Here is a 25,090-nt window from a genome sequence, read left to right as displayed (position 1 = left end):
AACAAACCTGTTCATGTACACGTACAAAGACTTTGAGTTCAATCAAGCTGATTGGTATCAAAAGGGCAACAAAGTGTTCCCACAAAAATCATCAGGAAGTTCACCGACAAAAAAACAAGAAACCGCAAAAAAGGAGGAATTTGGAAAAGCAAACCTGAGAATCTGTGACCCGATACAATTATTGATGTAATTCCTGAAATGTTTAGATTAGCTCACACATTATTAGTCTCACTCTCAAGACCGATAGACTATGGAGTTTCTTTAAACGTACAAGTCTAATGCCTTTGTGTGCTGTTGAACGCAGAAACATTTAATTCAAAGAGAAGTTATTTTGTTGGTCTGTTTAAAATATTAATTACGAGCTCTAGCAGGAATTCTGCAAAGCAACAGTTCAAACAAATTAACAGTTGAGCCAAGGCCTTACACATATATACATAATTAATAAATATACCGCGCTATACTGTATGTAAAGGATAATGTAGACTAGAGCGAGGTGGTTGTTATGGTGAATAAAACCCTGACAGGCTGATTTGGAGTTGTATTCGCTATAACAACCGCCTCGCTCTACATTATCCTGCTTATTACATGGCTGCCTACCAAATGAATCAATAATTTGACACAAAATATTGATTTAATAAGGAGTTCATTGATTTAAAAACGATTGTATTGCTTCCGCCAACGAAAATAGTCTGTTCCTGTGAGAACCAAGTCCATGGCAACAGTGTGTTATACTTAAGCAGTTGACCGCATATATATATTTTAGGGCTGTCAAACGATTAATCGCATCCAAAATAAAAGTTTCTGTTTACATAATATATGTGGGTGCACTGTGTATAATTATTTTGTGTGTGTGTGTGTGTGTGTGGGCATATATATATATATATATATATATATATATATATATATATATATATATATAAATACACACACGTGCATGTATATTTAAGAAAAAAAATGTATATATAAAATTTTTTATACTTATATATAATATAAATTATATTACATCTATATACAGTATATACATGAATATATATACAAGCATGTGTGTGTATTTATATATATATAAAATAATTATACACAGTGCACCCACATATATTATGTAAACACAAATTTTTATTTTGGATGCTATTAATCGTTTGACAGCCCTAATATATATATTACATACAAATGTTTTATGTTAGACGTGATTAAATCTCAATTAATTAATTAGACAGCAATAATGTACAAAGATTTTATTATTGCCAAAATAAAATTAAGCAACATAAATATTGCAGTGATTAATGGGTTTTTATTTGTAGTTTCTTATACAACGCCGTTTAAAATTTGAGCTCTATTTCTTTTTTTGGGAAGAAATTAATACTTTTATTCAGCGAGGATGTATTAAATTAGTCAAGACACGTGTTGACTAAAATGTTACTAAAGATTTATATTTCAATTATATTTTGATTTACATTTCCCCAAACTTTTAAACAGTTGTGTATACAGTATATAACAATTGCTGACTTAAAATAAGATTGAGAAAATATTGTGTAAAAATAAATAATTTACAAATATTTGAAAATATAAGATGTGCAACATCCACTTGTCAAGTCTGTTGGTATATTCTGAAACTGACACTTTCAGGATTTAAAACCAATCAGTTTAGTTTGGTTCTAGGAAGCGATTCTTTTGAACCATTTTAATGAATCGTTCAAAACAATGATGATTCACCAGTTATTTTAAGCTGTTCTAATACATAAATATCAAGATGTACATTCTAAATGATGTAATAAATGAACAACATCTTTCAGCATGCTTTCTGATGGCAGTTTAAACTGGAGACTCTGGTTATAAAATAATTACAGTAAATCTCCTCAATAATACAGCCATATTCATCAAACAGATGTCTGCAATGAACAGACCCACACCAGAGGTGTTTCTCTCAGATTAGTAAATTAAAGTCATGTTAGAAAAGTCGATTCTCTGAATGCTTGAAACTTGGGCTGAATACCAAGAAAATGACACTTAGTAGATTCAGCGTAGTTCCTTAAACCTTAAAAAAGATTCAGAATGAAGCGTTTCTTAAGATGAGAAAAGAGGAACTAGTTGTGTCATTTCATTTGGTGACACTATCTTTAAAGCAGTGAATGATCTCAGAGTGGTTTGAAAGGTGTTGGCAGCGGAAGGATCTTGTACTCACGGATGCGCCTTCATCTCAATGTAGTTTTTAGGAATGAAACCGTCTTTGCCGTTTAGTTCTGCCTTGTACCAGTTCTGATCACACTCTTCATTTAATACCTGCAAATATAAGAGAAGACGATTAATACTGATCAAACATGATTCACGATTATCCAGCGGTAATTGCACATTACTACTTTACACCATAGTTTGCATACAGCATTATGCTGTCAGGCATATTACAAGGTTTAAAAAAAAAAAATCCTGCTGAATTATCACAAGCATGCGAGTCACTGAGGCCAAGACCACTATCTAAGAAGCCAAACATCAAATCAGCATTAGATTAGTTAAACATCTGTGTGAAAGAGTAACGCAAGAGTAGTCGTGCTAACTCCCACTTCAAACCACCTGCGTTTTGGTCATTTATCTTATTTTAGCATCAGTATGTGTAATAAAACGAAAACAGAAATGTGTGTTTTTACTTTTAATCTGATTGGATGCTAAATGCATCTATCGACTGAGGCTTTATCAGTTTAGGCTTCAGACAGAGATCCACCACTCTGATCAAATCTATTACATGTTCAATTCCAAAAGTCGGAATTTGATTCCTTATATTTGTTAAATGTCTATAAATGATGCTAGACGCTAGCAATAAGCATAGACACAAAAAAAGGTTTTATATTAAAGGGTTAGTTCACCCAAAAATGAAAATTCTGTCAGTATTTACTAACCCTCATGTTGTTCCAACCCCGTAAGACCTTCGTTCATCTTCGGAACACAAATAAAGATATTTAAGATGTTAAGATTGCTCCTGGATACTAGTCTATAGGCTTCTTGAGGGAATAACTTGCTGGCCTCGAAAAGTCATTAAAGGACATCGTTAAAATAGTCCAAGTGACTACAGGGGCTCAATTTTAACTTTATCAAACGACGAGAACATTTTTGTGCGCAAAAACAACAAAAATAACGACTTTACTTCAACTATTCGTTTATTTCTCCCTCTGAGCGAGTCAGGTTACTAGTTTAATAGCGTAAGCTTCTGTTATTGTACGTCACACGCATCACACACATGACCAGCGTCGGCCAATAGTGAGCCTACGTGTGACGTAGCTCTACGCAATCACGCTACGTTAACTGACTACAGGCCCATGGAGAAGGAAGTGAATAGTTGAAATAAAGTCGTTATTTTTGTTTGTTTTTGCGCACAAAAAGTATTCTCGTCGTTTGATAAAGTTAAAATTGAGCCACTGTAGTCACTTGGACTATTTTAACGATGTCTTTGATGACTTTTCGATGCCAGCAAGTTTCATTCCCTCAAGAATCCTATGGACTAGTATGCAAGAGCGATCTTAACATCTTAAATATCTTAATTTGTGTTCCGAAGATGAACGAAGGTCTTACGGGGTTGGAACAACATGAGGGTGAGTAAATACTGACAGAATTTTCATTTTTGGGTGAACTAACCCTTTAATAAAGTTGTTGGAAACTATTAATCCTAAATAAAGTCCAGCAAGAGCAATAAGACATCCAGAAGGGCAAACAAACACTCTTGTTTTTGTGAACACAAAATTTTTTGCTCTAATCAAACACTATCCTACAGAGCCCCTAGGGACCTTTGCTAAAATAAAAACTATTCAGACTTTCGTGCGAGCACGCGACAGTTTCTTGAGCGCATGCGAAAGTTTCTTGCAAAGACGAGATATCTGTATTTTTATTGTTGCAAAGGTCCCTTTAGGTGCTCCATACTATAACTGTGGATAAAAAACCTAAATGTCTACAAATATGACAATTAAATATTAGATGCGTCTAATATGGACAGATAGATACTGATAAAAAAAAATTGTCCTGAGATTGTTACGACAGAGCGGCTTCTGAATTTATCCCAAAGGGAAATCATGGTGCCTGTCTTTAGATTCTCTGTACTGGCCAATGTCCTTTTCAATGACATTCAGATGTGAGAGGGAAGGTGGAGAACCAAATATCTGCCAGAGAACAGACTCAAAACTGTGGTTCGGAGGAAACAGAGCATGCAACAACATCCTTCCGCTGCAAAGATTGATGGGTAGACAACCAAAGGAAGAGGAGAGAAAGAGAAAGCCTGTCAACAAGAAATGGACCATTGACCAAAAATGGGCTGGTTTGGGAACAATTAAAGACGGTGAGAACAACCACTTAAATGTCCAACCTGATGACCATTTCCACTTGAAATGGCTACAAATGAAAATAGAAAACCATGACGGTGGATTTCATATGTGGTTTTAACACCTGGTTAGCACCTTCGTGGTTCACTTTTACCATGAATTTTGCTTGTGAAGAGAACTACAGCCATCCACAATCCAACTAAAACTAACTACGGTCACAATGCAGGCCAAATTATAGACGTACTCAAACCCGCGAGTCGTTTACGTTTAGAAATAAGCCAGTTTTCATGACGCATGGTGAGTTATATAATGTGCATTTTTGACTGAACATTGACAGATTATAAAGATGGAAATCAAAAGTCAATGACAACATTTCCAGCTAATGCAATCTCTGACCACACCTCAATTTATGCAATAGTTAACATTTAAAAAAAATAAAACAAAACAGACAACTTCTAAACATTCTCCTTCCCATTTTTGGAAGCAAATGATTGTCTTTTTTTGACTCACACTTACAGTTTGCTTTGTTCATAACTGGAATTAAGTGGGTGCCAAGTCAGAAGCGTAAGAGGACATGATGGGCGGATTTCAGTGCAGCAACAGAGCGAAGAAACCCACAAAGAGAAATACAGAGAGAATTGATTGTGCAGTCCTCTCCCTGATGCATACTTCAAACATAATAGGGTGCTAACAGCTCTCTGCTAAACCCAAAAGACAACAATGAGATTGACACCATCCACTCAGCGGCTCCAATCTGGAGTGAAAGCTACAGATGGCCATCATTTATTTAGAGAGGAAGAGATCTCACTAACAGCCTGCAATCCTGCATCAAGTTTGGGTCTGATCATTTACCCAACCACACATACCGCTTCATCGACACGAAAGGTCACGTAGAGTGAATCTCACGAAGCCTGCTAAAGAATGTCAAAGTCATACTGCAGCCTATGATCATTTTTTAAGTCATATTAAACTTTAAATTACATTATTTACATTTTCTGAATCGTATTAATGATAAATTAAAAACCCCTCTGGCAATTCTCAAAGGCCTACTCAAATAAGTAAATGCATTCACAATTTTTTTTTTTTTTGCATAAATAAATAAATGCATAAATTAATGCATTAACAAATGCAAGAATAAAGAAATAAATGGATATATTAATGCATGATTAAACAAATGCATGAGTAAATGCATGAAAAAGTGAAAATTCTAGCCACCAGAAAAAGACATGGCAAAAAGCTTGAAAATCCAATCAAGCCAAAATTGTGAATTTAACATCCAATAACACAATCTTTGGCTGTGTTTGACATCTCCCCCTATACCCTCATCACTATTCCCTACATTCACAGATATAGTCCACTTAAAAGAGTGAATAAAAAAAAGAGACTTGAGTTCGGCAGAAGGGTTGACACTTTTGCATAGTTTGAGCTTACTGTTGTTTAATATCATTTGAAACTCCGCAAACTAGCTCTTGTAATGAAAAGTTTTTTCTTAAACTCTGTTATGGAAACTAGCATTTATAAACCTCAATTAAACAATCTAATAATCAATTACAAATTAATCAATACATGTATGATATTACGCTGTAGCCACATTGGACCATCAAATTTGGAAACTGGACGGATGGATGATTCAGATGCGGGCGCCATCTTCAGTTCATTCGTCACGCGACTCTCAAGGCCTCATTATGCTTCTGCGTCAACTCCACGGCGTAGCTACGTCGTCACTACTACGGCGTCGTGGCCGTTTTATACTTCTGCGTGAGGTTGTGGTGGTTCGCGGTGCATTTCGCCGCCAGAACGCTAGGGGGGTTCGCGAATTTGGTTCCGTGCGCCGCGAGCGAAAGAGAGATAATGTTGTTGCAGCTGCCAGCTGGAGCTAATCCATAGACATATAAACGGAGCTAATCGACGTTGAATAACAAGACGACACAAAACTTTATCCCCACAGAATCAACACGGATGTCCAGGGCCCGTTCCACCCATAGACAGTAAAATAAAGGTTCCACCTGAGCTGCCATAACGATACCTGTTCGGAATGACTTAAAGGATTTTTTCAGTCTCCACATTGAACTGCTATGGCAGGATAATGTGTCCCGTGGCAGACTTGGTTAGTACTGTATTATCAATGATGTAACCGTGAACATTGTATTGAAAATAAACAACAAACTGTGTTTCAAAACAACGTTGATTTATTGATTGATTGAAGTTTATTGCGAGAAAGAAAGAAAAGAATATAGATGTATATTAGCAATGAAATAAAAACAGAGTTTATTTTTAGTTTAATTCTTTATTTAACGTTACTTTCTTTAAGAGTGTTATAATTAAAAGAACGAGGGTGCAAATGTTAAAAATAGCGCTATAACAGGAGGGGGAAATCGGAAAAGCTACACACCTGAAATTGTGTTTAATCTGACCAATCAAAGCCCTTGCTGTCTGCGTCGCCTCGACGCGTAGTTACAAATTTTTGGAGGTGCACGTCGAGCTACGGCGGAGGGGTCGGAGAGGGGTTCGCGTCGACGCATAGGTGTCTGCGGGGGTACGCCGTCGATTCGACGCAGAAGCATAAAACAGGCTTCACAGTGCATTATGGGTATTCTCTAGCTGTTGAGTGTACTTCGGTTGTACACTCATTATTGTGGTGCATTATGGGATTAAATGAGTGCATTCCATAATGTCCACTATGGTTTCGGACACCAAATGTCTGTGCCCTCAAATAGTGCCCTATTTAAGGTTAAAGGGGGTGACTTCAGAAACAGCCTGTGACATGCAAAAAAACATTATAATAATCCAGATTTAAAGTTGGATCTAATACATTAACCAGAGAGTGATAAGAGAATCTCTTGAACAGCATGTCTGTAAAATCAGACTTTATTCTTAGACGACTGGCAATCTAGAAACATGAAGACTTAGAGGAAGTGCAAAAGATTAAGAAAGGCTGGTCTAATGGATGTTTAGCATTATTAACCAAAAGAGAAAGAACAGAGTGTGTTGGCACAGGTAAAATACCTCGAGCTTAAGTTTCTGGACCAGTTGCAACTGAAACGAGATGGGAGATTTTGAGTGAACAAGATCATCAAGCCAACAAGCTTCAGGGAAGTGGCCCCATTCTTTTGTGTGAGAGGGAATGATTGCAGAGAGGAAATGAAAGTAACCCAAAAAGTGCATCAGGGAAACTGTAGAAGAAATGTTCATGCATAACTGCCTTTAAGCTGCTTTAACATTTGTTTGACATTTTCTGATCAAAGGTTGACTAACCTCAGATTGTGCGTATATCCGTTACAAGACCTCAACAAAACCTGTTACCAGAAGACTCTGGACAGAACAGCAACACAAATGGCAAAATTAAATAAACAAGAAAAGCACGACCCTGAAAACTTCACTCCATGACATGTCAGAAAGCATATTCATATAACATTTAGTATAAAATGATTCTGTCACAGTCATTGTTATGATTATTAAATACAATGGTTTACAACAGCAAAATTCTGCACATATTTTGACATAATAAAGTGCTATTTTAAATGTGAAATGTGGACAGAAGTTTATCTTGCACACCGGTAGCAAAAACAACTGTTTGCCGTATAAAAATATCATAGCAGTGGAAATGTAAACCATTTATCCCCAAAACAACTTTCCCATTATATTACAAAACACAAGCGTTTAGCGAAATGCATGCGTTTTTCAAATAGCTATATTTCAAATAGTCAATAATTATGTGCGTCTCTAAACACACACACACGTCTATATTGCGTCAGAATGCATCAGAATTTGCATCAAAATGACATGGTGCTGATTATAATCAGTGGCGCTTGTTGTGCCACATCTTGGTGATTTCAGTTGATGAGATGAACATCCATTTATATTTCTGATGTGCTTCACAGCTACTCCAGCTAATTATTTTTTCCTTGATTGCAAGAAATTAATTTATTTACAAATATGTGAACTGATTGACATCTGAGAACGTGGATATTAATCTTCATATATTTAAATCTGATCATCATCAAAGTCGGCTCTGTCTTTTGCAATAAATCCTTTTTTTGTAGTATATTAACATTATGTACAAAAACTACACTATTCTAGAATATAACATACAAAGAAAACAGATTTTAAAAATAAAAGGTAATATACTCAATTCACTTGTTACAAGCAGTAAATCTAAAACAAGTGGCTACGAGAGGTCGAAAGATATATCGGCTGGATTATTTCGGCCGATATTTGGAAGTGTTGTAATTTTACAGCGATTTTATTATTTCAACAACTTTGGGACTTTTATTTTGACAGCACTAAGAACGCCAGCAGCAGATGCTAGCATGATCTTTGAACACTTGATTTTAAACTTTGCTGCACTATATCTGTTTTAAAGCTTCATGTCATATGTCACTGTATACTATATGCAAAATTTGTGTTGCACAGTCTTTGAAAAAATATGACTTATTTACCAGATTAACCGTTTACTTTTTTATTCCTGTTTAAACGTTCGTCATTTTTTAAAACGTACTATAATCGGTTTACAGACTCAAGGAGTTGCTAAACCATACTTTTTTTCCATATCGATTCATTTTACAATTGATTATTTCTAATTTATCTAATATGTCAAATAAATACATTTTATTGCAGCAATTGTTATGCATATTTAAACTAAATAGCCGTTAGCATAATACTACAGTAATAGCTATTTCAAGGCATCCAAGTAGGGCTCCTACCAACATAAATCTCCAAAACTGTAGGTCTAAATTATATTCAAAACACATATTTCAGTTTGTAATAAAGTAAACTGACAACAATGGTAATACAAAATGTCCTTTCTTGGCACACTATTTTCAGGCTAGCCCAGCTAATGCAAGCTTAAACAAATTGGATTGTCTCTTTTAAATCCTCCCCTTATAAAGTTGCTGATGTCAGATCTATATTTGAGATAAACTGGGCAAGCTCAATCCCCCATAACATTCATTTTTCAACAATATACTTTTTTTCATCCAATACACACAGTTGAACCTGAAACATCTAATCAGAGAGAAAGAAAACTATTTGCTTTGTTGGCAGATTCACCAGTGGACACAACTGCGTTCTTGTGCTAAGCTGAACGCTGTGGCCTACACTTTCCCTCTCATTTACAAACACAATCTCTATTGTCAACATCCACCAGCACTCACCCCCGCTTTTAATCAGACTATGGCGCAATAGTAATGGCGCTTTGGTTTTGTATGGCAGAGATAATCTCATCCACAGCTGTCATGGCCTTTTGCTACAACCAACAGCCACTACTTCCCAGTCTGAGATAAGACGGCACATTGGGATACCCACGATGCACTGCTACCACCTCTGCTTCAGTCAATATAGCAGATATGATGCATCGGTGGAGACTCCGAAGTCATCAGATGAGGGTTAAGGCTATAAAGGTTTCATAGCGTGATAGAGACAAGAGGGGGTGGAAATGCAATCCAGAGAGGATTTTGATGGATGAAGACAGTAGATTATCTGAACGTGTGGATTAATCTGGTGTGTGGCCCATCATCTGCTGTTGATGGTGACAAACAATTTCAACAAACAAACAGGTCATCGGATACTTAATTCACTTATGTGACACCTATAAATGTGTCTTTGCAGTGCGTGGACAACCATCATACAATATAAAAAAAAAAAATCCACTCTATTTCCCCTCCCTCAAAAAGCTAGGACATGTGGCTTTACATGGTTAAATGACATACAGATATTATCACTTAGGGCGTACTCACTTTTGTTGGCAGATATTTTGACAATAATGGCGGTGTGTTGAGTTGTTTCCAGAGGACAGTAAATATATACTGCTATACAAGCAGCACATTGACTAATCTAAACTATATCCACGATTCATTTCTACAATATTACCACTTGAGAAGATATACTGAAATGCTTGCTGAAATGTGAGGGGCATACTCACTTTGTGTGTGTGTATATGTGTATGTGTGTATCTAGTATATATATATATATATATATATATATATAAAGTGATGCACCGATATGAAAATTTTGGCCGGCCCGATACCGATAATTCTTTATATTTGAAAGCCGATAACCGATATATCGGTCAATAAATTTAATTCCAAATTTTTGTATAATTTTGAGAGCCTGATTACAAAAACAAGTCTCACAATTAAACCCATGTCCCAAGCGCACGATTATAATGATGTTCTCATTATAGTGTTTTCTCATTACAGATTTGCGCTGCACATGTTGTACCGAACTGTATTTTCATTTTTTGAAGAGATTTCAATCATATTTCAAAACAATCAAATTCAAAAACAAACAGTGCTCAACAAGTGTCTCAGCTAAAGGGAATAATACATTATTTATCGGCTTTAATATAACGGCCACATTTTCTTACCAGGCCGATAACGATAACATTAAAAATGAACATATATCGGCTGATACCGATATGATGGCCGATATATCGTGCATCCCTAATATATATATACACACACACACATATATAAATACACACATATACTGTATATATATATATATATATATATATACATACACACACACACACATGCATAAATACACATACAGTATATACACAGACACACACACAATATATACAGTAGTCATTTCAAATGTTGACTACTGTATATTACATTACAATAAACAAATAAACAATCAAATTAAAAATAATATTAATCATTTTGATGTTTGAACGCTGAAGTGCAATACTTATGGTTAACGCTAAGAAAGGGCAATTATAAATTACGTCTGCCTAAGTAAATGAAAACATCAATGCAGAAAAGAAACCGATTGATGCAGGAAATCACACAGACTGTTAGCTTATATAATATCAGCAAGCCGTTCATATCATAACCCTTGTGCTGTTATCAACACGGGCATCCACAACTTCACAAAGGGTCAGGGCACGATACACCACCATAGACGTTGATGTGCACTACAACAAGTCTTCCTTTCATCCCAGCATCCACTTTCACAAAGATACCAGTGTGTGCGCTAGTGTCAGTCTCTGCTTATGACTGGACGACAGTTCTACAGGCAACACACGCTGCCAGTCCATCTCACACACTCAGTCACACAAAATGATATTTTAACGTCACAGCCAGTGAGGAAAGGAATAGAAAAGAGAATACAATTAATGTAACTTCATAAATACAATAAAATATAAAAAAAAAGTGGGACGCACCGAAAATCAAATTTTGGGCCGAAACCTTCTGGATGCATGAAACGACTTGAATAAATACATAAAACATATGTGTGTGTATATACTGCCAGTGTGAATGAACCAAAATCAAAATCCCTGGACAAAATACCAGTGTATTCTGTGGGAGCTCTGTGTGAAAGGGGCTCTAGAAACAATAAACATGCGCCATCTTGCTCCTTCACCTGACCCTGGGACCAAATCTGAACACCATAACCCTCTCCGAAGCAAAACAAGCCATGTCCACCAGAGAATCTGATATGGGATGCTGGTGGTTCAGTTCTGAATGTGCGTCCTGAAGAAAGAGGAATGGAGGGAAGCATCTCTATTAGGGCTCTCACTCACTATACCATTGCATTGGTAACAGAACAACCTGATGACGAATTAAACACATCAAGTAATTGTGAGACGCTGAATCTTAATCTGTAAGGATCAAGGAGCAGTTGTAGAAGGTCTGGCACTTTTGATGGGAGCATTTTATTGTTGAGGCGTATCAAAATGCCACATACAACTGCAGGTAGTAAGACAAATTAAAACCCATTTAAAGCCCGTTTAAGCTATGGTAATTAAGAAAGTTTGACCTCATTATGGGAGCAAAAAGTCCTTATGCTCATTACTCCCATGAGTCCTTTCATGCATTCACGGACTCAGCACTCGATCAGACGTGAAGTCACTGCGCTTAATTACCTAGGTCTAGGTCTCACAACCACAAATTACAGTCATTTCAAGGGTTTGATTGCAGTTAAGTGGCATTGTTACATTTAGATTTGCATGTGATGCCATTTCTGCTGAGCCTGGGGAAAACATTCACGCAGAAATGCTCAAATGGAAACACTGAATGGAGAAGAGGCGAACAGTCTCGACTTTAAAACAGCATTTGACGTTTTCATTTCACAACAGGGCTCAGCAATCGGAGATAGGGAGCCGCAGAAGTCAATCAACAGAAATCATTTTCATCCTGATTCACAGCTCTCCCGCTGGGACTTCTGATTGCTCATTAAATACAGCTCGCTTGTGCTCAGAGAACCCATTTCATCATGTTTCAGGCAGGGATTAAAAAAGTCTGTTAGAATTGTGTTCCTGAAAATAGACCAAACGAAGAGTCCCACAAGTCTATATGGTAATGGCTCATGTCCTACCCTTAATGAAAGGGGCTTTTCTAGAGATGCACAATATATCTGGATTATATTGGTTATTGGCATATATTACAGATTCATTTATTGCAAGATAGATTCCAGTTTTTTGAAACCAGTTTTAAAAGTTTCCAGGCCCCCGAAACATCATTGTCGTGTAAATGAATGACCAAAACTGGACTGCACAATTACTCAAAATCAAACCGAAATCACGATTTGGCCAAGTGTGATAATGAAATCACAAAGGCTGTGATTTTAAAATAGGAAAAAATATACTTTTCTCTGAAGAAATTTATATGAGAATCCATTTGTTTTTTCCCCCACAGTCGATGCATAAGAGCTTCATTTTTTTTTTATATAAAGATATGGACTCGTTTTTGCAAACCTCCTGACAAAAAGAAATTAGAAATAAGAAAACTAAGAAATTGTACGAGATTTATAATAATATATATATTTTTATAATAAATTAATGATTTATAGTAAGGCTGCCTTATGTATGTTAACAGGTTACCCTGCAGTTTTTCTTAAAAGTACGTTTTCTGTAAAATATTAAAATTTTCTTATTATAAAGTTTATTCGTAAATACTCTATTTTTTAATTTTAATTAAAAAAAATGTTATCACAATAGTACTATATCTTATTTTGTTTAATATTGGTACTAAGCAATAATTATAATTTGTCATTAAAAAACAAAACAAACAACAAAAACAAACATTTTAAATCAGAATTTTAATTAGAAAAAAAAAAAAAAAATCGCGATTAAATTTTATACCCAAATTGTACAGCCATAGCTTTTAGCAAAAAGAAAACAGAGTCGTGTAAACGGCCCCTTAATTTTAATTGTTTATCTTTACACAAAAATACATATAATTTCAGTATGGAGCATAACAATATTTTCAGTATCTGCTTTTAAATATCAATGCATCTCTAAAGTTCATCCTTGTTTTTTTGTTGTTGTTTTTTGTCCGACAAACATAAATCTTAACGAGAAAGGGTGTCATCATTTACATGACGACAGTAAGTGAACAGGACACATGGCACATGTAAGGACCAGTGATCTATACTTTAATCTGTTCCACTCAAATCAAAAGATTAAATCAAACCTATTTAGCTCTATAGGTTGACTAAGTCTTTCTGCTTGCCCATCCGTGAATTATAAATCATGGATTGTGCTGTTATGTAACCGTGTCCTTGATGTCACATGAACAGAAGTCTGTGATCACAGTCAGTGACAGACAGTTTATGGACAGGACTCTAATGTCTCTAATCCAGAGGCAGAGAGAGTGAGACAGGCATTAGCAAGGACGCTCTTGACAAGCCGATGTGGTCAAGAAGTGACGGGCCGTGTTAATCCCTGCTTTAGGAGGCTGTTTTAATGAGCTCAGCCCAGGGATTGTGATCTTAGCCACCTTGTTCAATACTTGATAATGTAATCATTCCAAATTGGATTCTTCAAATGTTTCTGGCCCCTCTTTGGTCCTGCCATTTAAATGCCATGTTCAATGAGTTTGTTTCCCTATTGCAACATCTCTTCCAAACAAATAATAGGAATTTATACTTGAAGAAACATAGTAACATTTAAGATAGAGTCCCACTTTATATATCACATAACAAATAAATTGACAAGTCACGTTTAAAACCATTTTAAAGTAGTTTTTTTTTTGCAGTTATGTAAAAAAAAAAAATATTTTTTTTAATTGTAAATAAATGTGCATAGATTGATTGTTTTGCTTCATAAGACCACAATGTTGTTTTGCCTGTTTATGTTTTGTGTTTTTTTTTTACTCTCAAAGATGACGGCAACAGTTGGCTTGCATTATATAGCCAATAAATTACCAAGAACTATAGTTTCATCTAAAAGTCTTAACTATTGTACTAAAAAACAAAAAAAGACACATACATCTTGGATGGCCCGAGGGGGAGTAAATTAACTGCAAATTTGCAGTTTTGGGTGAACTATCCCTTCAAGACCAAGTCAAAAATGGGTTTTATGTCAACTGGACATAAAATGAAGAATGACGTGAAGAAAATGACCAAAATGAAAAGAAAGGATGGAAAGGTAATCCCTTAATGTATATTTTTGGACATATTTTCAACTTAACCATAAGGCTCAGACTGGCTGTAGTTTCTGACTGAGCCGTCTTTGAGTCACCGTAACCGCTTACAATGGACGTCTAGCCACAATGACTCAGTCCGTATAGATCCTTCCTGCTGATAACACTGCTGTGCTGCGTTCAACGGCCCTGACGAGGGCAGCCTCATCTGTCACCGACAACTTACTCTTCTCCATATGTCTGCTTATAGTTTCATCTGAAGCATGACGAGGTAACCGTGAACAACGTACACTGACTGCATCATTTCAGCAAATGCCCATGTTGAATGCATGAGTAAGGCTTTTGCTAATGCAATGCACACAGAGTCATACTGCACACAAGAGCTTGATATGAGTCACAGAGAAAACATTAAAGAGAGACTAAACACACAATAACACTGAATGCAAAGAGTGTAATATAAACATACAGACTGGTGCGCAACCTATATGGCTGATGGAGAAAGTGTGATAACTGAAATATGAATCATAAAATTTAAAATGACAGCAAATACAGAAAATACAGAAATCAAATGACAATTATTTGCCAATAATATGTTTTTATCAATGTAGCATTTTATACTGTAAATGACTGTACAACTGATACATTTATAGGACTCTTTCCTTAATCTTCATTTAAATTCTTTTATTCTATATTTATTTAAAATTTCAATTTAAAATAGGATTTGAATGGATATGAAATTATTAATAATAATAAACTAAATCATTCAACACCACAATTGTTTTTGTTCACTTCAAAATTAACTTATGGTCTTCAATTATTTTAAACTTATGTCATCTTGTTTATACATTTTACTGAACACATTTCTTCGTCAATTTTAATACATTTGATTACTTTAATTTTATTCATCCATACAAGTCCATTTAAAAAGAAATACATTATAATTTGAAATATATAACTGATTATCAATTATGAATCCTTAATACAAACTTTGCTGTATCACTATTCTACCAGGTACAATCAAAATTAAATATATAATTCATTTAGTTTGAAATTCTACACAAATTTGACCTAATTTAAGAATTTAAGTGCTGCAAATAGAATCTGATTATATGTGCCACACAATTACTAATGTAGAAAGATTGATTACCAACAGAGAGCGATGAACAACTCAAACATGAAAGCCCAAAAATATCTGAAGGATATCAACAAAAAAAAAAAAAAAATCCTGGCAAGTAAGCGAACAGAGTCTGAATTGAAGCAGGACGGGACAGGTTTTTAACAGTGATTATTAGACAGTGACACTAGAGTAGAATCAGACTGCTCAATGCTTGCCGCACGCACTCCACTGCAGCTCTGCGGATACAGGAAACTGCTGGGGGTGGAAGCTGTACCCACTACCAACAGGAAGTGAGAACAAAGTAGCGTTAAAGCCGGGTGCAAGCTCACATGCTGATGTCACCAGGGAGCCGTTGCATGATGCGCTCGGTCCCCTTCAGGCTGAAGCGATTTCCCAGAATGGCTGGGTCAGGATGGAAGATGACGAGGAGTACAAAGGATGCGTCACTGACCGTCCAATGGAGAACATCATACTTACAGATTCCACATAAAACTGCTAACATTTACAGTCGTCTCACACATTTATAAGTAAAACATCGACTTTCTGTTTCTCTTTACTAGGGTTGGGTATCGTTTGAATTTGAACGATTCTGATTCCGATTCCGATTCCTTGTTTCGATTCCGGTTCCTAACGATTCTCGATTCCGATTCTTTTAAGAGGCAGGGTCAAAAAAGTTTAGCTAACCTTGCTAACCAACGGCCTTTCTGAAGGAAATACTCCTTCTGTGAAAATACTCCTTCTGTAAAAATACTCCTTTTGTCACAAATTTTGCATTTTGCCAAGATTTCGTTAGTTTTTAGAAAAGTGAAGCCACACTTTGGATCGCCGACGTAAGGTACTCATGTTCGACTCGCGTGGTTATGCCAACACTTCCGGTAGACGCTTCTTCGTTGGTGTTGTTCAGCGTTTTCTTCTTCCGCTCGGCGGACTGTGAATATCGAAACTAGGAATCGAAATTTTAACTTTTGAACGATTCCGGGAAAAACGAAAAGTTAGTCTCGGTTCCAATCGATACTCGATTCTCGATACCCAACCCTACTCTTTACTTACAAAAATATGAATTTTAGACCTTCAAAAATCTCTAAAACTCTTGGTGGATATATAACATCAGTCTGAAGAGAAATCCAATATTTCTACTCTTGCATTCAGTGTTGCCACACTTTTTGGGCCAAAACCCCAATTGTTAACCCAATTAACCCCTCCGTTTGGATCCCAGAAGTCCTATAGCTTCAACCAAGCAGTCATGTCACTCCGTGATCTACGCATTGTCTTAATATTTTGTTTGAGACCACCAGCTCAAACGGACCCACTTCGGATTTAAGAGGTTAAGTTAACGACCAATTGATTATTAGATGTCAATTTAAATGACGAACATGTGATGGGGACCTGAGCAGAACATTGCAGTCCAAAAAGGTGTTTATTAAAGCAAACATGGTTCAGAGCAGAAAAGAAACAGGAAAAAAAGCAGTCTAAAAACTAGAAGTGTTACTCTCCTCTTCATCAATTCCCTCAAAAACCATCCCACAATCCACCTTCCACTAGTGACGGCTGTCTTAAATACACATTTTCCTGCTTACTAATTGGAGTGTACCATTTTAAAATCAGCTCTTGCTTTGACATGATTAATAAATAAATACACAGCAGACCTTGCACATATGTTTTGGGCTTGTCCCAGACTACTGGTTTTCTGGACAGCTATATTTAAAACTTTGTCTGAGGCATATGTTAAGGATATCATCAGGCCTAGTTTTGAGATGGTGTGGTCATATCCAAAAATTGTCAAAACGCATGTGCTTTTGCATGTCTTTTGGCTCGGAGAAGAATATTACTTGATTAGAAATCAGGTAAACCACCTTTAGTTTCACTCTGGCTTAGGCCGTGAGTCCACCAAAGCGTTTTTAGCCACCTGAAAACACTCGACCCTCTGCTAAAGATGCAGAGCGTTTTGGCGTTTTTTTTTTTCCGTTGAAACTTTTCGTTGCCATGATACAGAATATCCGCAGCACAGTTTACTTGTAACTTTCGCAGAAAATTAGTTTCATATTAAAAATTTATTTTTCATCCATTTTGTTCGGTTAGCTCTGCTGGTTGATGTCGTTGAAGAATGTTGTGACAGTTGGTCGGTGTGGTTTAGTCCCGCCCCTCCTCCACTGTGATTGGACCGGGGGTAAGAAGTGACAGTGATGAGTGTTACGTTTTATCCAAAGTTGAACATTTTTCAACTCTCGGCGACCAATAAAAAACGCTGGGCGCTCGGCACTTCAGCGTGAAAAAAACACTCAGCGCCTCGTTACGCTCATGGCGTTTAAAAAAACGTGGAAAACATTCGAAAACATACACTAGGCGCGTGGAAAAACGCTTCGGTGGACACACGGCATTAGTCATGTGATGCTGTTTTTGGAAATGGAGAAAATTAAATATTCTCTTAGAGAATCCATCAAACGGTTTTACTAAGTATGGTCCCCAATGATTTCATATTTTGAAAAGGACGTAACTCTTCCCAAAAACTAAAGCTAATATTGTTATTAAAAGGCCCGTGCACAGTGGAACGGATAACGCAAATTGACACAATGGGCTAACAATGATGCAAGTTATTTCCTCACTGTATGTAATATAACAAGTTTTTATTTATTTAATTAATTTATTTTTTGGGGTTCAGTGGGTGGGTTGTGGAAAAGTGGGTAAATGTAAAAACAAGGAACAGTGTTAAATTTTTCTGTGTAAGATTCATCATTCTTTCTTCCTTTAATAAAAATATTATAAAATTTAAAATGAATAAATACACAAGAGTTAAAACAAGTCAATATACAATAAATAGGACGGATAAAACCAATACATATTGTGGTGAGCAGGACGGCCGAGGGACGTGAGAGAAAGTCGCGAGGCCGATGTTGCGATTGCTAATGAGCAGCACCTGCGAAGCACACCGGTCTCGCATCTCTCACGAAGGAGCGGAGCCATAAAGGGGGAGCGACGGAGTGGATGATCGAGAGAGGAACAGGCCTGCTTTTGTTTGTATTTTATATTTTATTTGGTAAGCCAGCAGTCGTCCGTGAGGGGCTGCTGGCCGGTATTTTATATTTTATTTTCGGTAGCCAGCAGTCGTCCGTGAGGGGCTGCTGGCAGGTATTTTGTTTGTTTATTTTGTTTAAATAAAATAAACAAACAAAATACCTGCCAGCAGCCCCTCACGGACGACTGCTGGCTTACCAAATAAAATATAAAATACAAACAAAAGCAGGCCTGTTCCTCTCTCGATCATCCACTCCGTCGCTCCCCCTTTATGGCTCCGCTCCTTCGTGAGAGATGCGAGACCGGTGTGCTTCGCAGGTGCTGCTCATTAGCAATCGCAACATCGGCCTCGCGACTTTCTCTCACGTCCCTCGGCCGTCCTGCTCACCACACATATGTACAAACATTTCAATAAGTAAAATGAGCGCGCATGCAGTCAGTCGACGGTCAGTCGACCACGCCTCTAAAACAGGAAATCTAAAACCGCAAAGCCCACTAAAACATTATAAAAAGCATAACAGCGAAAACACAGTAAAAATGGTGACAACTTTTGAACACAGATTGATAATGGTAAACTGACATCCTACTTACTACAAACATTTCTATCATGATTTCTTCAGACCTAGAAATTACAACTAGAGGGGAAAATATTGTGACCACAATACATTTCGAATTATAAAAAAAAAAACTAAAAAAAAAACTTTAATTTGGCATGAAAAGAATGTTGTAATAGAAAGCCCTTTGATGGATGTGCAAGGGAATCTTATTAAAGTTTCAGAAGCGCTAGATTTAATTCTGTGCATGTTTAGACAGCTCAGCTGATGTGCGTCTAAACTAGATGAGTTCCTCCTTTACTGGCTGTGTGATTCAAAACCACAAGACGTTGCTGAAAATTTCCAGTCGATTTTTGGAGAAATCGGAGAGCTTATTATATAACAGCCACTTTATGATAATTAATCCACTAAAGATCAAAAAATCCAAGATTCTAATTCTACAATCGATGGTCATTATCAGCTTCTTAAAGGAAGGTTGGTCAAGCACTATAACAGCCTAAGCCTACGCAAAAAAATGGGAAATGTTCAAAGGACTCAACAAATTCTGATTGTCCCAGTGAAACCAAACCAATAAGTGTTTTGCACTGATAACATACACAAACTACATTCAAATCATCAACGTGGCGGTTTATATAATTTAGCAAGTGCCACAACAACTGCCACCAAATGTGCGATTATTATATTACAGAAATGGACATTAACAAAGTGCCTCAGTGATCATCTCTCAACTTGAGCTGTCGCAAGAACAATAATGTCATCATTTCATGTCTGCTTCAGAGAACCCAGTGTGGTCATGTGTTAACCAGACCAGTTGAGAACTCTGTTGAACGGAAGTAACAAAATAGGGTTTTACCAAACACATGCCTGATTTAAAACGGCAAAACAGAAGAGGAAGAGTTAATCTGAGCAAATACCAAGGTTAACTGGTTAACATCCACATAATGCTTATCGACTATAACAAGAGAACTGATGACGAGTTTTTCTTAAACCGACGCCAGTCAGCTTTTAGGTTTGTTTTCAGCTTTGGGCTTATAAAAATCGATTTGGAAAGATAAAAGTTATTCTTGGAAAAATCTAGTGGTTCCATGCAGAAAACAGGGCTTTACACATTACAGCTTTGATGCGATTAATGCCTGAAGGGGGGAAAAAATATGTTTGAACTCCTCTACAAAAGATGCCAACAGCAAAGTTACATGAAGCAGCTGATAATACATACAAAGCAAGATGACGCAGAGAATCAAGAGATTGAACTTTGTCTAAATATGCTTGATTTTTTTTTAAACCAATATGTAAATTAGTATACAGCATGTCTTTGCTATAACAAGCATTTTCAAAATACAACGGCTCAAGGAACAATACGAGAAAATAATACTTCTTTAGTTGCTATTATTTGGTCAAAAGCAGCTCTACCAAACATGTTAAAATTATTTGCATCCATGTTTCTATTTTGTTATGGCTTTGCCATCAAGAGTTTGTGAAAACCTTCTGTATTCCATATACACATAATTTTAGATACACATCTATACACATAATATTCCATACACAATATTTTAGGGCACTAATCTAAATGGCGCATTTAAATTTAGAGCTTTGAAGTGTTTGAAGTGTGGCATCTAAATACAACACAGTCTCATGAAGATGCGTATCTATACCACGAGTGTCATTTCTCGTGGCATTTATACGCCAAAAGTGTTTTTTTCGTGTATATGGTACGCACTAAAAAACCCTGGGTTAGGTTTAGGGGGGAGGGGGGTGGGGAGTTCGTGCGTATTATACGCAAAAAAGTGCGTATCATATGTACGCGAAAATCGCGTGCCAAATACACGCAAAAACTGTTTTTGGCGTATAAATGCCACGAGAAATGACATTCGTGCCATAGACACGAACTTTTATGAGATCGGGCTGCTAAATACTATATCCAATTCACTCAAATATGAACTGAAAATATTCCTTAGTTAATTAAATCTAAATAAGCAGTGCACATTATTCCAAGTAAAAAAAAAAAAAAAAAACCTTGAGTAAAAGGCACTTGTTGAATCTTTTCATGCTAAAGCATTAATTAACATTAACATTCAAGGTCCCAAACAAATCTTTTTTTTTTTTTTTTGTCAGTTTGCTTTCAAACCCTACATTTATAATTTAGACGTTTAGACGAAAACAACCTAAATTATCTAAAAGTATGAATCTTTGTGACGGCTGCTAAAACAGACAAGACTAGCCTCGTTTAATGACAAGACTTCTGTCCTTTGTCATTAAAAATGTAACATATTCGTGCCTGTAGTGAACGGTCGGACGGCTCTTTTCAATTACAGTACAGATGGCCACATTAACATTTCACCAGCTCACCCCTTTCCTGTCCTTAATCTCAACATTATTTTAAACATTAAGGACTTTTTTTTTAGACATGGGTTTGAGTTTTTACGTAAGCCACATTTACTCGGTCCAATGCCACTGAACTACTTTATATCCTTATCTTTCGCTTCTGCTCTTCAAATAGGCGATGAATAGTTTAAAAGCAAGTTTGGCTTTCAGGGAAAAAGATTCAGAACTTCCATTAAGCCGAAGGAGGCGACTTTCCATTCCCCTTTATTACATTTTAAGACGCAGAGTCTTAGGGGAAGTGAGGACAATCCAACTGCGTACCAGAAAAAAAGTAATCGTACATGACACTTTCCACTAGTGACAGTTTCTTTCCAACAGGTTGATCAGTAATAAGCAAACTTCAGTATTAGTAGCTGAAGTGGAGAACCTGTCAGTCGCAAGTCACTTCAGGGGGATTTCTTACAAGTGTGCACCTTTAGAGTGAAGCTGGGCTTACGTTTGCAAAGCATTTAGTTCCATGATCCCATTCTAACAAGACCATCAATGACGCATCCCAGCTTGCATATAGAAACCCTAAAAAAAATTCTTACAGGCAAAATTAGTCAAATACTGAGGACTTCAAAAACTTATGGAGCCAAGTAAAAAGTATTAAATGATTAATGATTTAATTGGTTTATTTTATATCAGCACACTGTAAAAAATATTGTTGGTTTAACTTAAAAAATTAAGTAACCTGGTTGCCTTAAAATTTAAAGTTCATTGAACTGGAAAAATGGAGTTAACACAATGAAGGAGATTGATTTAAGCATTAGAAACTCAAAATATTATGTTATCTGAACTACATAAATTATTTAAGTTGATTTGACAAAAGAAAAAATGTGATTACAAATCATGAAAATATTTTTTTACAGTGCAACAAAATGTTGAATGATATGATACATCACAAATATTTAATGTAATGGCTCTTCCTTAGTTATAGCCCATAACCTAGTTATATTTTATAAAAGCTACATCTTACTACATATGCCAACAGATGTGGATTTATTTTCTCTTTTACTCGTAACATCACAAACAATACCATCAGACCACAGACACACTGTCATCAAAGAGCTGGAAAAGTCGCACTGTTTTCCTTTTTTGGCCGCATTTACAGCTGGATGGATGCAAGTGTATCTACCCATGCACTGCAAGAATTTCTTCAAAGTTTTTGGTTGAATTAGATTTTTAGACGAAGCCAAAATGCATTATCTAATTTGCAAGAAAAGCTTAGTGGCATGAAATACTTCCAACAAAATTAAGTGGCTTGCGAGCAGCCCATCCTGACTCAACTAAAATGCTATTCAACAAGAGGCATCCAGCTCTGCTCACACACAGTAGAGGAAGAGACGTTTAAATTAGAGCAGGTCACAAGGCCACAGCCTCGCCATCAGTTCGAAGAGCCCCTCCATTGATTACAGATAAAATCAAGGTAAAACCACTGAGCTGTTGCTGTCGTCGAGCAAGCAATCAGCCTAAGAGTTTACACAAGCCTATCCCTATAAATGACCTGCCATTGAGCATCCGTTAGAAATCAATGTCTTTTATCAACAACTACAATAAAATGTGACTGAATAATTGGCAATAAAGAAGTCGTAGTAAATGAGATTAAAAAATATATATATATGTATAAAACATTGTATAAATATTCATCTATTTAATTATAGTAGCAGTCAGGTAGTAAGTCAGGTAGCAGCGATTGCGATTTCATATTTTCGCCTATCTACCTGGTACCGCATAAGCAGCCATGTTTTATTGAAAGCTCATTTTGTCCAAATCGGTCAAATTTTGTGTTTTCTATTGTGTAGGTCTCCGGCTACCTCATGTTATTAGTGTCTTACAGAAATAGGTCTGCTTAGCAGCTGTGAACAACCATTACCTAAAATAGTATCTAAAATGCAAATTGTGTGTTCTCACTCTGAGTAATGATGGAGGATGGAACAAAACAGGATTTGTTTTGCAAACTTTAATGTTACATCAGTCATACACTTTAGTGCTCGGCTAACATACGTACCGTTATTGATACAGTTAGTTCCCGCATGTGCTCCGCAATAATTTAGAAATGCACACGTGTTTGTTGATTGATGCACATTCACTTGTTAATGTTGATAGTGAGGAATTAACATTTGTACATCAAAGTGAGAAGCGTTTCATTGAGAAATATCCAGCTCAAGTCATCCTTGCGATGGAGGTTCGAGTTGAATAAGTTCTGCAAATGTTTTGAAGGGTTGGTCAAAAACCCTTGTCTCATCAATATAGATCTATATTCATATATCCTTTTGAGTGCTTATATATTACTCTTATAAAAAAATCAATAATCAAATGAATTATCACATAATCATTTCTATATTCTTTGTGCTAGTGAAATTACACTTTTAAAGAGCACCTATCATGGATTTTTGAAAATGACTGTTCATGTAGTGTGGAATATAGCTCTAAGGGAATGAAAACATCCTCCAAAGATTTATATCTGAAAGTGCACAGCATATAAAGTTATTGTCTTTCAAAAGTGAGAGTCGAGAGTGAGAGTCTATGAAATTAGTTGTTTTTGAACGAGTCATTAGCTGTTACGTCGTGACGTAGAGAGGTCATTGGCCGCTCCCAACAACTGCGTGCGTAGACTTGAAGTGACGTCTAGAACACATTCAAATACTTCAGCTGAATCGCATCATGTCGAGAAGACGCTTTGTTCTACATTGCAAAGACAGTTCAGCCACTTGTTTCCATTGTCCAGGGACGAGCATGTGAAGAATCAGTGGTCAGAGTTCACATTTGCAAACAGTATTGCCCGAACCTTGTGTTATCATTTTAATGACGAATCATTCGCAAGCCGGTTGTGGGGCTCAGTATCCAGTGTATATGAATCAGGTTCGTCCTCCTCCGAATCACAATCTGTAAGTAATATTAATAATGTTTGCTGTTATGTTTTCTGTAGAATGCACAATATAGTTATATTGTGTTGTGTGTGTTGTGTAACTTGTGTACACTCCGCGCAGCTTCTAAGCGAGGTAAAGTTAGTTTTGTTTTTGATATTCACCAGACATTCATTGAAAAATGGCAATTACCTCCTAAACGACTTAGCCAAGTATGACTTCGCTCTATATAATAAGCACTACCCCTCAAAAGCCCCCGCAATGTGAGTTTCGCCGGGAAAGTTTGTTCTTGAAGGAGACGCGAGTAAGACCGTGTGGAAAGTGCACTTTTTCTGACACGTTTGTTCAAACACTATATACAATTTTCAACACTTGCCAAGCTATAAGCTACGGTTTACCAATAACAACTGACTGGGTCATTTGACCAATCGTCGAACGAACCATTTGGGAGTCGTTGAGCAAATCAGTTAAAAATAAATGCATATTATAAGACAAATAAAGTGTTTTT

General features: G+C 36.4%; 1 protein-coding gene across 2 annotated transcripts in view; it reads right to left on the bottom strand.

Annotated features, from left to right (window-relative positions):
* grb2b (growth factor receptor-bound protein 2b) overlaps positions 1–25,090 on the bottom strand; it is a 45,385-nt gene that overhangs the window by 7,642 nt on the left and 12,653 nt on the right. For both annotated transcript variants that reach the window (XM_039650816.2, XM_089128341.1), the window contains one exon: positions 2,180–2,277. In XM_039650816.2, the coding sequence (XP_039506750.1) occupies positions 2,180–2,277 (98 nt within the window). The remainder of the gene's footprint in view (positions 1–2,179; positions 2,278–25,090) is intronic.

The sequence above is a fragment of the Pimephales promelas genome, chromosome 3 (assembly GCF_988280905.1).
Source record: "Pimephales promelas chromosome 3, fPimPro1.hap1.1, whole genome shotgun sequence".
Lineage (NCBI taxonomy): Eukaryota > Metazoa > Chordata > Actinopteri > Cypriniformes > Leuciscidae > Pimephales > Pimephales promelas.
Note: the sequence above shows the minus strand (reverse complement) of the source record. Positions and strands in the feature narration are given on the sequence as shown.